At 37.9% G+C, this 16,990-nt stretch overlaps 1 protein-coding gene across 2 annotated transcripts in view; it reads left to right on the top strand.

Annotated features, from left to right (window-relative positions):
* The window catches only part of LOC134209704 (uncharacterized), a 65,803-nt gene extending 49,067 nt beyond the window's left edge, over positions 1 to 16,736 (top strand). For both annotated transcript variants that reach the window (XM_062685712.1, XM_062685714.1), the window contains exons 3-5: positions 15,332 to 15,458; positions 15,520 to 15,834; positions 15,896 to 16,736. In XM_062685712.1, the coding sequence (XP_062541696.1) occupies positions 15,332 to 15,458; positions 15,520 to 15,834; positions 15,896 to 16,594 (1,141 nt within the window). In that variant the 3' untranslated portion in view covers positions 16,595 to 16,736. The remainder of the gene's footprint in view (positions 1 to 15,331; positions 15,459 to 15,519; positions 15,835 to 15,895) is intronic.
* Positions 16,737 to 16,990: the final 254 nt, after the last annotated feature.

Here is a 16,990-nt window from a genome sequence, read left to right as displayed (position 1 = left end):
AGGGAAAAGCAAGATCGGCTGTTGGAGATAATCCACAGGCCGTCGATGAAATTATTCAAAAATTAAATGAAAAATGTAAAGGAACTATCGCACCAGAAACTGTTGTGACAAAATTGAATGCTACAAAACAAAGTGGTGAAGTTACCAAATTCACCCAAGAAATTGAAAAACTTACATTAGAACTCGAACGAGCTTACATTAATGAGCACGTTCCAGTAGACACTGCTTCTAGAATGGCTGTTAAAGCCGGAGTAAAAGCCCTTTCTTCGGGTATACGGAACGAAGAAACTAAAATATTGTTGAAAGCAGGACAGTTCACTTCTTTGTCGTCTGCTATCGAGAAAATAACAGAAAATGAACCGTCAACATCATGCAAAGTTTTCCAAGTCCGTACAAACAATTCAGGGAATAATAGGTACCCTAGGTACACAAACAGTCAGTTTAGGGGAAACAGTCGAGGAAATTTCAATAGCCATATGAATTTCCAAGGATATTCCAGAGGTCAAGCATACTCTAGAGGCCGTGGGAATTTCAGAGGTCACAGATACCAACGAAATTTTCACCAACAATCAACGCGAGGAAATAACAGAGGTCACTTTAATAATAACACACCAAGAATTTATTATAATACATCAAATTTACAAGATCAGCAGCACCCTGCTGGACAAGTGACGCTTACAAACCAACAAACTTCATTGGGGTTTCGTCAACCATTTCAGCCCCAACAACATCAACAGCAATCCAACCAAGTTGCTCTAACACAACTAGTGCCCAGAGCTTAAGCAACATATTTACTGTTCATACAGCGTATAGCAATTTTGTAACTCTACATCTAGAAGCATCTGAAAAATGTAGAACATTTTTAATTGATTCGGGAGCAGAAATATCATTAATCAAATATGGGAACATTAAGTCCTCCGAGCTAGTAAATCTGAATGACAAATGTAACATTACCGGGATCAATTCTAATTCTATTGAAACTTTAGGCTCCATTACTACATACATAGAATTACCAAGTGGATCCAAACTACGACAAAAATTTCAACTGGTGTCAACCGACATACCTTTACCAACAGATGGAATTTTGGGTCGTGATTTTCTTGTTAATTTCAAATGTGTTATTGACTATAACACATGGATACTAACAGGAACCAGTGGTTCAGAAACTTTCGAACTAATTATTGAGGATAATCTTCAAGGTGAACTTGTATTACCTGCTCGTTGTGAAGTCTACAGAAAACTTGACGTTAGCAATCTTAAAGGCGAATACTTAGTTACTTCGCACGAGATAAAACCAGGAGTATTTTGTTCAAATGCGATAATTAGTCCAACATTTCCAATAGTTAAACTGGTTAACACAACATGCGATTCTATAAAATTCCAAACACGATACCAAATAATGTAACTCCGCTACAAGATTATGACATTTATTCATTTAATAAACAATCTCAGGATATGAGAATTGGAAATTTATTCGAGGAATTGAAATTAGACAATGTCAACGTTGATGATGTTGCTAAGGAAAATTGTTAACATTATGTGCAAAATATAACGACATCTTCGCATTACAAACAGATATTTTAACCCATAATAACTTTTATAAACAAAAATTAATCTCAATGACTACAGTCCAGTCTACATAAAAACTACAGGAGTCCTGAGATACACAAAGAAGAAATAAACAGACAAGTCAATAAATTATTGGATGATGGAATGATTCAACATTCTACATCACCATACAATTCTCCACTTCTTTTGGTCCCAAAGAAGTCAAATAATGATAAAAAATGGCGTTTAGTTGTCGATTTTAGACAACTCAACAAGAAAATAATTGCCGATAAATTTCCACTTCCAAGGATAGATGAAATACTTGATCAGCTGGGTAGAGCTAAGTATTTCACTACGCTCGATTTGGCGTCAGGATTCCATCAAATTGAACTGGAAGATGATTCAAAACAATATACAGCGTTTTCGACGACATCTGGTCATTATGAGTTCTGTAGGTTACCATTTGGTCTCAATATATCACCAAATAGCTTCCAGAGGATGATGACTATAGCACTTAGCGGTCTCCCTCCGGAATGCGCTTTTCTTTACATTGACGACATTATCGTCATAGGATGCTCGATAAGTCATCATTTATCAAATTTGGAAACAGTTTTTCAATCACTTCGAAAATACAATCTCAAACTAAACCCAGGCAAATGCAAATTTTTCTGTCCTGATGTAACATATTTGGGACATCACATCTCAAGCCAAGGAATTCAGCCTGACAAGTCTAAATATTCAACAATATCGAATTTCCCAGAACCACAAAACGCGGACGAAGTTAGAAGATTCGTCGCATTTGCAAATTATTATCGCAGATTCATACCTTACTTCTCAGACATCGCAGCACCTTTGAATGCGCTTTTAAAGAAAAATATTAAATTTCAATGGACCAAGGAATGTAGAAAAGCATTCGAACAACTGAAACAAAAACTTCTATCCCCAGTAATACTTAAATTTCCAGATTTTAGGAAACAATTTGTACTGTATACAGATGCATCCAAAATTGCTTGCGGTGCAGCTCTTACACAAACATACGGAGATATCGACCTTCCAATTGCTTATGCTAGTAAAAGTTTTACGAAAGGCGAGAAAAATAAATCGACTATTGAACAAGAATTAGCAGCTATTCATTGGGCGATTACTTATTTTAGACCATATATATACGGTAGACGGTTTACAGTGAAAACTGATCACCGTCCACTCGTGTATCTATTTTCGATGAAAAATCCTTCATCAAAGCTTACCCGAATGAGACTTGATTTAGAAGAGTACACATTCGACGTAGAGTATGTGAAAGGCAAAGAAAATGTCAGCGCTGATGCTCTTTCACGCATTACTGTCGACTCAGATGAACTCAAAACTCTTTCTTGCCTACCAGTTCAAACACGAGCTATGAAGAAAGAACTAATAAATCAACAAAATATCAATATAACTAAGGATCTATTAGCGACTGAGACTGATCACCTCAAAGCTTATGATTCAGTTAATAACTTAGATGCATTCAAACTTCCTAAGGTAATGTTTGAAGTACACACCTAAAAATAATCATGTAATTTTAGGTGCTGTGACACCGACATATACGAGCGTCATTTTTGACGTAAAATTAGGTGGTACTTTAAATTTACATCACAACTTTATTGACAAAAAAATTCATTGATCAGAACGAGAATCGAACATAAGTCCGCTGAGTGAGAGCCCGGCACGCTACCACTCAGCTATCTCCGTTTCTTGAGAGAGGGATGATCGAAGCAAAACTGGTTCCACGATTTGCACTGAACAAGTATTTCACTGCATCAAGTCATTAACTGCTTGTGCGTTAGGTGCGTTGCAGCGGGTGCTGTGTTTAGGTTCCGTGACATGTAATTTTAAATCATCTGACATTGAGAAATATACGATTCTGTTTATGTCATGTGGTTTTGTGTCATTTTATTGAAATACATCACCTGTAATATTCATAATTTTTTGGTGTGTAGATGACGAATATGTAACTATCAAATTTATGACGAAAAACCTGAAAAGAGTAATTGCACAAGTGAAATTACTTTATAGAAACGGTGAGAATGATTTGAAAACATGTCTGCAGACAATTGAGAATATGGCCAAGAAAATAAAAATAAAAACAGTTGCAATGAAGCACAATGATAAAATATTTAATTTGATACCACAAGAGGTATTCAAAATAGCATGCAATACAATATTGAAAGACGTCGCAATTATACTATATGTGCCGGCACAAATTATCAATGACGAAGAAACAATTCAAAACTAATCTCTGAAAACCATGATACTCCTACGGGTGGTCATATCGGTGTGAGCAGATTATTAAATAGACTTAGGTCTAAATACTATTGGGTCAATATGAAGCAAACTATTGCGAAATATATAAAACAATGCAAAATGTGCATTCAGAATAAACATCGTGTCAAAACCAATGAAACATTTATTAAAACAACAACTCCGACCAAATGTTTCGATATAATTGCTATCGATACAATCGGTCCATTAACAAAGTCGAACTTAGGAAACAGATATGCATTAACCATACAGTGTGATCTGTCTAAATACATTATTGCCGTACCAATTCCAGATAAACAGGCAAAGACATTGGCAAAGCCTTGGTAGAACATTGCATTCTTATATACGGATGTCCAAAGCAAATCAAATCTGATTTAGGAACTGAATATAAGAATGAAATATTCAAAAACATGTGTGAATTATTGAAAATAGAACACAAATTTTCAACAGCTTACCATCCACAGACTATGGGAAGTCTTGAGAGAAATCATCGTTGTCTTAATGAATACTTAAGACATTTCATTAATGATCAACATGACGATTGGGACAATTGGTTGATTTTCTATACATTTACCTATAACACTACGCCACATTCAGAACATTCATTTACACCTTTCGAATTGATTTTTGGTAAACAAGCGAGAATACCCTCAGAATTTTCAGAAACAATCAGTATAGATCCAATTTATAATCACGAATCATATGTAAAAGAATTGAAATTTAAATTACAAATGATTAACAAAAAAGCAAGAGAACTATCTGAGAAATATAAACACAATAGAATTGATTCACAGTCAAAGGTATCTAGGCCAATAGATATTTCAATAGGAGATAAAGTTTGGTTAAAACACGAAAATAGAAGGAAATTAGACAAAGTGTATTCAGGACCATTCGAAATCATCAGCGAAAATCATCCAAATGTAACAATTGAAAACACACTTACAAGAGAAGCACAACTAGTACATAAAAATAGGATAATAAAAATGTAACACTTCTATATCGTCAAGGTTAAACAATAATAGTTACTTGATTTCAAATAAAAAAAAATGCCTAAACTTTTAGATTATTAAATATTATTATAGCATTGTTCTTAAAGAACAACTATTCGGCATGATACATTTTTTTTGTAAAATCAAATTGAAAAAGAGAAATTTAGTGTTAAGTTATGAATCTGAGCCTAATCTCTAAAAAAAATAATAAACGAAAAAAATAAGTGAAAAAAGAGATAGGTAAAAAGTCTAATCCAGTGTTAGACGTGAGAAATTCGGTATTTAGCTATAAATATGATAATTTTATAATTAACTCAGAGACGATTGGAGAAGACAACTGAATAATTCCATTTGCATTACATTATTCATCCAAAGAGGGGTGATGTCATGGTACTTGAGAACCACTGATACGTAACATGCTTCAAGTCAATAAATCATATACTCAAATTACTTATTTCGATCAATGCACTCCAAAATGCAAGCTATGAAATTGCAACCATATGCGGCGCCCGAGCCACAGTTATAGAATTCTCTTTCTTACCTCTTTCGTTCTAACGTAGGGTCTAGCCCAACACATTACGGGTAAGACCACCGGCCACCAAAATTGTAAGATGAGACACTCCAGTTGTCTCTTTTCTACCAAATACAGCATGTAGATTGTGTAAGCTATTTAAGACGTGATCGAGAATACATGAAGTCAATTATCGACCAGCAACTAACTGTGTCTCTTCAGTCCCTACTGGTGACTATTTTCATAGCTCACCATAGTAGGGATACTGAACTAAAAGAAAAGTCCTTCTCCATGATTATTACATGACTCGCGGAACAAACCTGCAACATTTGCGTTACGTAATCAATGGATCTTTCCTGCGGTGCGGTTTTCGTTCACTGAAGTCACTGGAATGTTGCTTTCAGCTATGTGAGTTCTCTTTTCGCCAGCGTTTGGAGGGGAGGCGCCGTAGCCAGTGTAATAAAAGGTTTAGTTTCCCATACTAGTTTTTATACAAACTTGAACCGGCTTGCGCTCAACCAGTTTTTGTTCAAATCGGTTTTTTGAGGACACTCAGAGCATGGGACGGAATCGAGTGAGCGTGGTGGTGCTGGGTCGTTTTTGAACCACCCTACTAATATTCTATGTTTTTTTTTATAAATACGACACCAATACTACTACAGTATATGAAAGTTTTTATTGTACCAATACTATCAAAGCTTTGTTGTGGTACTCAACCCACCTTCACCTTAAAATAAAGAAGTATGAATGAAAACCACCCAGATTTAAAGACAACGAATAGTTTATACGTTCTAATAGTCAGGAGACACTAGAAAACTCAAATCAATCCACCTAGCAGCAGTGTTGGTAAAATCACTCATAAATCTCAATCACCGAGCGCTCCCGTGCGATAGAAATCGTCTGCGATTTTAAAGGAATGCATCACGCTTGAATTTTTCATGCTAAAACTCATCATTTCACTCATTTGCCAAAAAAATCATTTTGGTTTAAAAACGCATTTGAAATCAATTTGGAGGCAATTTATTGCTTATAGGGTTATGCGCTAATTCGTCCATGGCGCTAGTATCCGTCATATCAAATTATAAATCACTAAATACTCGCGAATCGTAAACTGAAATAATGAACTAATCATCTGGCGAGATAGAAAAAAGTATACACTACGATCTGCATTCATTTAAATTACATTCCGGTGTTACTTACTTGAAAAACAGTTAAATTTAACTTTGCGACTGTGACTTTTTGCACAATTTCCTACGTTATCCGTGCGACGAAGGAAAATCCAGTTCGTTCACTGATGTAGAAGACGCGCAACACCGTCACCAAAATCGACGTAATTCACTGATTTTCACCGCACTTTTTCACATAAATTTCTTACTGCGCACTAAATAAAAGCAATGTTTATTGCTGAAGTGAAAACTAATTGAAAAATAACTACCGGAAGCCGTTAAAATTATTTGTTTTTTCAAACTTTAGAGCGTTTGAAATTTATTTTCTTCGTCGCCTTGTTTATAGTCGAAAAACGCGTTGCCAAACTGGCGGTTTGAACTGAAATAATCTTATGTTACACATCTGATCATAGATCATGCAGTCAATAAAAGTGGGTTTTTCAATTATTGACGTAGGACTTACGTCTCTCTTTACTATACCGGGTGTCATTTCAAAATATTCAAATCGACCGCGTTACGCTGTGTTGAAAGATTTTAAACATTAATAGCGTTCGTCTCAGTGGACGAATTTCTGCGGTAAGCCCCTCAATCGACAGATTTCAAGTATGCCTTTCATGGCCATAAGACCCGAAAAACTTGTTTCAATAGACATGAAACTGTTTGTTGTTGAGATCAAGGGAACCTATAAATATGGGTACCGCATAATTCTTGCATCATTCCATTACCACGTTCTGATTGGTGCAGACACCAGCGAATGAGCAGCCGCTGGGTCTGCCGAGAAGCCATAAAATAGCGCAACGCGATTTTTTCCTTTCATTCTGACCGGGACAAACGAAGCAACCGCATCGATTGAACAGCACTCACACCTTTTAGCAGGGAATGAAGCCATCGAAGCCATCATCATCAGCCGAAACCTAGCCAGTACAGCAGCAGTCCACCCTACAGACCCGACAAAGCAGCGATGCTGAGCAGATACCGGCAGCAGCAGCAGAGTCAAGTCGAGACCGGACGGCATCGGTTCTGAGCCGAGACAGGAAGCCACATGATGCAGCATGTATGTCCAAAAAACAAACGGTTCTTCAGAGAGCCAATAATAGAGATCAATATCAATGCTTCCAATACCCTTCGGGATAGAAATTGTACTTGGGTGCCAAATCCAATATTCTAGAGATAAAATTGTATGCGTGATTTTCATAAATAGCGTCAAAACTAACAGTGGATAATTTTTCTGATTTAACCGCGAAGTGGACGAAGGACTTCGCTTGACCATGCCTTTAAAGATTCATAAGATGTCCAAATCTCTCACATAATCTTATTTGGATAAAAAACACCGATAACAGCTCAAACATTAATAAACTATCAATCGATTTTTCATCAAATGTTGGATTTTTTGGCATTGATAAAAAAAATATGTAGACAAACATTGCTTGATACTGACCGCACACAAAGCGAACGTGACGGAATGATCGTCCCATGTTACCAATTCTAAATCTTATCACCCGAAATCTCATGTTCGGGTGTTTCCTTCTTTCTACTACTAACAATGTTGTCTCAGAAAAGAACACGTACTTTTCACCTGAACTGCAATTCTAAGCTCGCTTCCCCGGCTTATTGGCCTGTATCTAACGAAAAGTCCTGTTAGGAAATAGACGCCAGCAGCGAGCAACAAGCGTAAAAAAGAAGAAGCCCTTCTCGAACGCGTTGATGATGATGACGCTTTGGCTGACAAAGAAGCGGGATACAAGACACTAGCTGATTGGCCCACCAATTGGGAAGCAGAGAAGATTCAAAATCAAGTAGTATAAAAGAAAAGTGCATTGGCTCGCAGAGTATTCAGTTTTGACGTAGGACTTACGTCTCTCTTTACTATACCGGGTGTCATTTCAAAATATTCAAATCGACCGCGTTACGCTGTGTTGAAAGATTTTAAACGTTAATAGCGTTCGTCTCAGTGGACGAATTTCTGCGGTAAGCCCCTCAATCGACAGATTTCAAGTATGCCTTTCATGGCCATAAGACCCGAAAAACTTGTTTCAATAGGCATGAAACTGTTTTCAATGAAAAACACTGAGATCAAGGGAACCTATAAATATGGGTACCGCATAATTCTTGCATCATTCCATTACCACGTTCTGATTGGTGCAGACACCAGCGAATGAGCAGCCGCTGGGTCTGCCGAAAAGCCATAAAATAGCGCAACGCGATTTTTTCCTTTCATTCCGACCGGGACAAGCGAAGCAACCGCATCATCGGCACTCACACCTTTTAGCAGGGAATGACGTCATCGAAGCCACCATCATCAGCTGAAACCTAGCCAGTACAGCAGCAGTCCACCCTACAGACCCGACAAAGCAGCAATGCTGAGCAGACACAGGCAGCAGCAGCAGAGTCGAGCCGAGACCGACCGGCATCGGTGCTGAGCCGTGACAGGCTGAAGAAAAGCCACATGATGCAGCATGTATGTCCAAAAAACAAACGGTTCTTCAGAGAGCCAATAATAGAGATCAATATCAATGCTTTCAATACCCTTCGGGATAGAAATTGTACTTGGGTGCCAAATCCAGTATTCTAGAGATAAAGTTTTATGCGTGATTTTCATAAATAGCGTCAAAACTAACAATGGATAATTTTTCTGATTTAACCGCGAAGTGGACGAAGGACTTCGCTTGACCATGCCTTTAAAGATTCATAAGATGTCCAAATCTCTCACATAATCTTATTTGGATAAAAAAACACCGATAACAGCTCAAACATTAATAAACTATCAATCGATTTTTCATCAAATGTTGGATTTTTTGGCATTGATAAAAAAATGTAGATAAACATTGTTTGATACTGACCGCACACAAAGCGAACGTGTCTGAATGATCGTCCCATGTTACCAATTCTAAATCTTATCACCCGAAATCCCATGTCCGGGTGTTTCCTTCCTTCTACTACTAACAATGTTGTCTCAGAAAAGAACACGTACTTCCCACCTGAACTGCAATTCTAAGCTCGCTTGCCCGGCTTATTGGCCTGTATCTAGCGAAAAGTCCCGTTAGGAAATAGACGCCAGCAGCGAGCAACAAGCGTAAAAAAGAAGAAGCCCTTCTCGAACGCGTTGATGATGATGACGCTTTGGCTGACAAAGAAGCGGGATACAAGACAATAGCTGATTGGCCCACCAATTGGGAAGCAGAGAAGATTCAAAATAAGGTATAAAAGAAAAGTGCATTCGCTCGCAGATCATTCAGTCTTTTTTATACCATCACTAGAAATTCGCGGTTATTTGAAAAGATCGTTTTCTTACTTTTTGCACTTAGCCGAAGCAAACAGCCTTTTTCAAGGCTCTAAGAGTTAAAAATAATGTTCTCCTTCACTCGCTATCGCACGGATTAGAAGGCTTTTTAGTGGAAGGGCTGAGATACAGTCTACATCCCCTGCTGGCAGTCCTTCAGTGGGAAGGTTGCCACTGTCGAGGCTAATATTTCGTGACCGGACAGATACTTTCTGAATTTTTTTGATGATTCTTGTTCGAGGTAGATTTGATTTCTGTGTTGGTTCGATGAGAAGATTTTGCCAAGGAATGGTATGCAACGCTGATTATTTATCCAAAATAGTTGATGTGAGAAATTTGGACATATTAAGTTCAAGTCAAGTCCTACGTCCACTTAGCGGTTATGTCACAGACATTACCCACTGTTCGTTTTTTTATACCACCACTAGAAATTCGCTGTTATTTGAAAAAAACGTTTTCTTACTTTTTGAACTTAGCCGAAGCAAACAGCCTTTTTCAAGGCTCTAAGAGTTAAAAATAATGTTCTCCTTCAGTCGCTATCGCACGGATTAGGAAGCCCTACATCCCCTGCTGGGCCAACTTGTGGCTTATTTCAGGCAGTCCTTCAGTGGGAAGGTTGCCACTGTCGAGGCTAATATTCCGTGACCGGACAGATACTTCCTGAATTGTTTTTGATGATTCTTGTTCGAGGTAGATTTGATTTCTGTGTCGGTTTGATGAGAAGATTTTGCCAAGGAATGGTATGCAACGCCGATTATTTATCCAAAATAGTTGATGTGAGAAATTTGGACATATTATGTATCTTAAAGGCATGGTCAAGTCAAGTCCTACGTCCACTTAGCGGTTATGTCACAGACATTACCCACTGTTCGTTTTTCCGCTAGTGTAATAAAAGTAAAGTCTTCCAAATAAATATTTTTCATACAAACTCGTCATTCATACTAAAATTTTCTACTATTCCAAAAGTTTGAAACAGGAGAAATAATTTCATAATAGAAATTTGTTGGCAGCACTACCCACGTACATGTTAAGCATGTGTGTTAGTTGTTTGACAGACTGAGGCATTTAACTGAATGGCAGCACAATCAAAACCATTTTTATGCGGTCGAAATGGGATTGCACTAGGAATTTTTTGTTAACTGGAACCGAAATAAACTTTCGAATTTGACTTTCAAAATTGACCGAATTGATTCTGCATGAAGTCACAGATAAGTCATCCAGTTATCCAAGAAATGGCTTGAGCTCAGGAACAAAGATTTGCAGTCCTGTTTTAAGTATGGTACATGCTCCTTGTGGTACAGAGAAAAGATACGTAGATGATCAATTTTCCGATTTCAAATATGGAACATGCTCTCTGTAGTACAAAGAACAGAATGCGTTCACAGCATATGTTCTTGATCATCCAAGAAATCCTTGGAGTAAGGCCTTTTGATCTACACGCGTAACTAAAGATCGATTTTCAAATTTCAAATATGGTACATGATCTCTATAGTATAAAGAAAAGAATGCGTTTACAGCATATGTTCATGGTCATCCAAGAAATCTCTGGAGTAAGGCCTTTTGATCTACACGCGTAACTGAAGATCACTTTTCCGGTTTCAAATATGGCACATGCTCTCTGTAGTACAAAGAACAGAATGCGTTCACAGCATATGTTCATAGTCATCCAAGAAATCTCTGGAGTAAGGCCTTTTGATCTACACGCGTAACTGAAGATCAGTTTTCCGGTTTCAAATATGGTACATGCTCTCTGTAGTACGAAGAACAGAATGCGTTCACAGCATATGTTCTTGATCATCCCTGGAGTAGGTCATTCCTGGAGTAAGGCCTTTCGATCTAAACGCGAAACTAAAGATCAATTTTCCGGTTTCAAATATGGTACATGCTCTCTTCATAATGGGTACATTACATATTCAGAACAGGCCTTTAGATCGTTGGTTTCGCGTGTCGAACTGAAGGCCTCCACTTCAGGTATTTCTTGGATATACGTGAAAGGTTTTCATACGCAGATTTTGTTATATGTTCCATCATTGGTACATTACATTTACAAAACAAGTCTGTAGATCATTGGTTACGCGTGTAGACCTGATGGCCTTTACTTCAGGGATCTCTTGGATAATCGTGAAGATCTTCCATACGCATATTATATCATATGTACCACAACGGGTACATTACATTTACAAAACAGGCCTGTAGATCATTGGTTACGCGTAAAGATCTGAATGCCTCCACTTCAGGTGTTTCTTGGATAACCGTGAAGATCTTCCATATGCAGATTCTATCATATGTACCACAATGGGTACATTACATTTACAAAACAGGCCTGTAGGTCATTGGTTATGCCTGTAGACCTGATGGCCTTCACTTCAGGGATTTCTTGGATAACCGTGAAGATCTTCCATATGCAGATTTTATCATATGCACCACAATGGGTACATTACATTTACAAAACAGGCCTGTAGATCATTGGTTACGCGTAAAGATTTGAATGCCTCCACTTCAGGTGTTTCTTGGATAACCGTGAAGATCTTCCATATGCAGATTCTATTATATGTACCACAATGGGTACATTACATTTACAAAACAGGCCTGTAGATCATTGGTTATGCCTGTAGACCTGATGACCTTCACTTCAGGGATTTCTTGGATAACCGTGAAGATCTTCCATATGCAGATTCTATCATATGTACCACAATGGGTACATTACATTTACAAAACAGGCCTGTAGATCATTGGTTATGCCTGTAGACCTGATGGCCTTCACTTCAGGGATTTCTTGGATAACCGTGAAGATCTTCCATATGCAGATTCTATCATATGCACCACAATGGGTACATTACATTTACAAAACATGTCTGTAGATCATTGGTTACGCGTGTAGACCTGAAGGCCTTTACTTCAGGAATCTCTTGGATAATCGTGAAGATCTTCCATACGCATATTATATCATATGTACCACCAACGGGTACATTACATTTACAAAACAGGCCTGTAGATCATTGGTTATGCCTGTAGACCTGATGACCTTCACTTCAGGGATTTCTTGGATAACCGTGAAGATCTTCCATATGCAGATTCTATCATATGCACCACAATGGGTACATTACATTTACAAAACAGGCCTGTAGATCATTGGTTACGCGTAAAGATTTGAATGCCTCCACTTCAGGTGTTTCTTGGATAACCGTGAAGATCTTCCATATGCAGATTCTATCATATGTACCACAATGGGTACATTACATTTACAAAACAGGCCTGAAGATCATTGGTTATGCCTGTAGACCTGATGGCCTTCACTTCAGGGATTTCTTGGATAACCGTGAAGATCTTCCATATGCAGATTTTATCATATGCACCACAATGGGTACATTACATTTACAAAATAGGCTTGTAGATCATTGGTTACGCGTAAAGATCTGAGTGCCTCCACTTCAGGTGTTTCTTGGATAACCGTTAAGATCTTCCATATGCAGATTCTATTATATGTACCACAATGGGTACATTACATATTCAAAACAGGCCTGTAGATCATTGGTTACGCGTGTAGACCTGATGGCCTTTACTTCAGGAATCTCTTGGATAATCGTGAAGATCTTCCATATGCAGATTCTATCATATGTACCACAATGGGTACATTACATTTACAAAACAGACCTGTAGATCATTGGTTATGCCTGTAGATCTGATGACCTTCACTTCAGGGATTTCTTGGATAACCGTGAAGATCTTCCATACGCAGATTCTATCAAATGTATCACAATGGGTACATTACATTTACAAAACAGGCCTATAGATCATTGGTTACGCTTAAAGATCTGAATGCCTCCACTTCAGGTGTTTCTTGGATAACCGCGAACATGCTCCATACACATATTCTATTCTATGTTTCACAATGTACGCGTATAATAATCAGAACAGGCCAATATTGATTGAATTTATGTTATTTTTATTTAACACGGTATGATACCGCATAAAAAACTAATTTGGTGTACTTGTAGAAATCGCACACCAATACCAACAGATTTATTTGACAGCAATCCATCGAATTTTAGACTGGACGAATGAAAATTCTCATGGACGTAAACAGATTTTCATAAGACAAATTTAAAAATTTTGAAGGGTGTTTTTGATTGCCGATTCTCAATAAACTATGATTTGTTCAATGCGCTAATAGTACACAATGAAAACTAGGAACTCTAAAATACGTGTTACATACAACTTAGTTAAAGTAAGTAGTTGGGATAGCGCATAAATTAGATTTGAAAACCAAGCACTACCTACTACGACGGGAATTAGCTCACTACCCTACATAAAAGAGTGTCTAATATTTTATGCGACGAACGTCAATTAATTGTTTTTAACGAAAGAAAACAAAACAAAGCCAAGGATGATTCAAATGAATGATTCAACTCATACATGAGTTTTTAGGTGCTGAGTTGGGTGCGTTTCAACTCAAGTTTGATTTGAATCATCCATGAGTTTTGAGATTTTGAGTTTTTACCAACACTGCCTAGCAGTGATGATGCCTCCTTCGGTACATTAAGGAGGATGTTGAAAAAAATCACATAATATAGGTCTAAAATAGCACTTTAGGTAAACGAGTTTCAATTTTTCATTTATTTACGTTTTATTGGTATGCATCACAGTCCAAAAAATCCCGATTAATCATTCTAGTGGTAATAGTGCCTTTCTCGTTCATTACAAAAAATAATATTTTGGCCATACATTTTGATCCCATAGTCCAATCTGACCAATTTTCAATATGAAACAATGGGAAAGGATTCCCCGTCGAATGGAACTTGTTGCAAGCAAATCGGTCAATGCTTTGTTCCAAAAAGTGTGTGTATAATAACTAGACATGCTCAAAGAACAAAAATATTAAATAAACTCATTATTTTAATCAATTATGTCTAAACAATTATAAAAAACTGCATAAAAACGTAATTAAAAATAAGTTAAGGGACAACCAAAATGATACTGAATGATTTATCAATAAAATGAGGGTGCCCATAACCGAACCAATAAGGGTGCACACAACCGACTTTTGCAGGCTTTTTGGAATGTAAAAAAAAAAATTCGTGCTAGAATTTTGATGGCAATCGTCATTGAGCCTTAAAATAGATTGAATTTTCTGTATAAATACGCATTAGAAATCACCTTTTGAATTGAATCACTTCAGTTTATGACACTTTGAAAAAGGCAAAAAAAAAACTTTCGTGTTGCTTTTATTGTACAAAAAAAATTTGTTTCTAGTTCAAAGTAGAGATGCCCATCCGGTTTGATAATGAACACAAAACATCATGCTACTATAGCAAACAAATGACGGTTATCAGAATGACAGCATCTCTTATCTGTCAAAAGATACATAGGGGTGCCTACAACCGAACCTCCTCCCCTACTATATTTCAAAATCGTATATTTCTGAAACGTTCCTAATTATGCACTTTACATTAGTACTTTATCAGCGATAAAAATACAATAAATTGCTTTAAAAAGGATCCAGCCTAAATTTACCGTGACAACTTCTTCCATTTTGCAGATCTTCATTTCGCGTGAAGAAAAACCAGTCTCAAAAGGGAAACTCGGATGAAACCCCTCCGGAAAAGCTATTCAACGGCAACTTTGTAGTATTCACAGTCTTTGCTCTCTTGGAGCTGCCGCCAGGGGTAAGTTTCATTTCACGTCTATTCCAGAGATAATCAACACTAATCTGTCTTACTTTACTAGTTCCAAGCCACACTGAAGCACAAAACGATGACCTTCATCCGACAGGGAAGCCAAAGGCTCAAAGACAAACCGGTTATCGGAAAACTAGTCAAGGATGTGGAACCCCCCGATTCCAAAGTGGCCAACTTTGATCAGAAACAAAACCTAAAAAAGTTAACAACCAGCGAAAGTCAACGGAACATCGGCTCAGTGACGTACTTCTTGGATCCGAAGGCATTTCAGGAGCTGTGCCGTGGGCGATTGTATCAAACCGATGAAATGTGGCTACCGATTAAGGACATTACCGTGACGCAACCCGCGGAAACCCGAGCTGTGGTATTTATTATGGAACGATTCACTCATCATATTGTTTAATAATTACAAAACCCTGCTTTAGATCTTCCAAAGCCCCAAAGGCCAAGTTGAGGTGACCCTGCAGCTATGCGACTACACCGATGTTCACCTGAACAGTTCGAAAGAATCGCAAGAGGATCTATCATTCAACATCGAGGGGCCGTATTCTCCCAGTTCAGCGTCTTCGTCGTCTTCCCTAAGTAATCCATTCCGCTTCAAGAAAGAACAACCTTCATGTGGTTCTCCAGTCCCCGCCTCCAATTCCAACAAAAACCGCTTCAGTTTTAAGGGTGTCAAAAAAATCGTAAAAAGCGTCAAAAACAAAGAGAAAGATCAGAAAGGCTTGTGTCTTAAAATCTCCACCGCCAAGATCCGGTGCGGCATCAAGGTGAAGGAAGAGTTCGAAGGGATCGGCGAAAAGATCTATCTCAAGACGACGGTTCTAGAGCACGAGATTCTTTCGGCCACGTGGAAATCGGAACCATTTAGGCCGGCACTATCGACGCGATGGAATCAGGACGACTGCACCATTGTGCTTCCGCTGAGCAGTGAGTCCAACCTGGATCACGTTTCGATAAGAATCGCCTTGGCGGCCAAGAATAAAATGGGGAAGAAGGTGTACCTGGGTCAGTTATTTATGGGACCGAATGCGCCCAGTTCCAGTCAAGTTAAGCAGGACCAGTGGAGGAAGATGATTGCTTACAAAGGATCGCCCATTTCGGTGTGGCACAGTTTTGAATGACGTATTTAGTGATTTAGGTAACGAAAAGTGTCATTTAATTTTTTTATTCATCACAACTATTCAGTCAAGTGTCATAAAGTTTATTTAAAATACCAAATCTTAAATATATATTTAATATGTAAACTTGTTTGCCTTTCTCGTACCTACAACTGTGTTGACAGGCTATCATTTCACTCCGAAAACTATACCAATCGACTCAGCTCGGTGAACTGCGCAAATGTCTGTATGTCTGAGTGTATGTATGTGTGAGCGTATTTGTATGAACAATCAAGGATGTTATTGATCATTTAGTAGGTGAAGGATTCCGCTACCTGTTGATGGTGTTGGTTTGCGTGGGAGAGCTATCAGATTCGTCAAATCGTCGTTTGAATTTTTGTTTTTTTTTATATAGAGGGA

The sequence above is a fragment of the Armigeres subalbatus genome, chromosome 2 (assembly GCF_024139115.2).
Source record: "Armigeres subalbatus isolate Guangzhou_Male chromosome 2, GZ_Asu_2, whole genome shotgun sequence".
Taxonomy (NCBI): domain Eukaryota; kingdom Metazoa; phylum Arthropoda; class Insecta; order Diptera; family Culicidae; genus Armigeres; species Armigeres subalbatus.
Note: the sequence above shows the minus strand (reverse complement) of the source record. Positions and strands in the feature narration are given on the sequence as shown.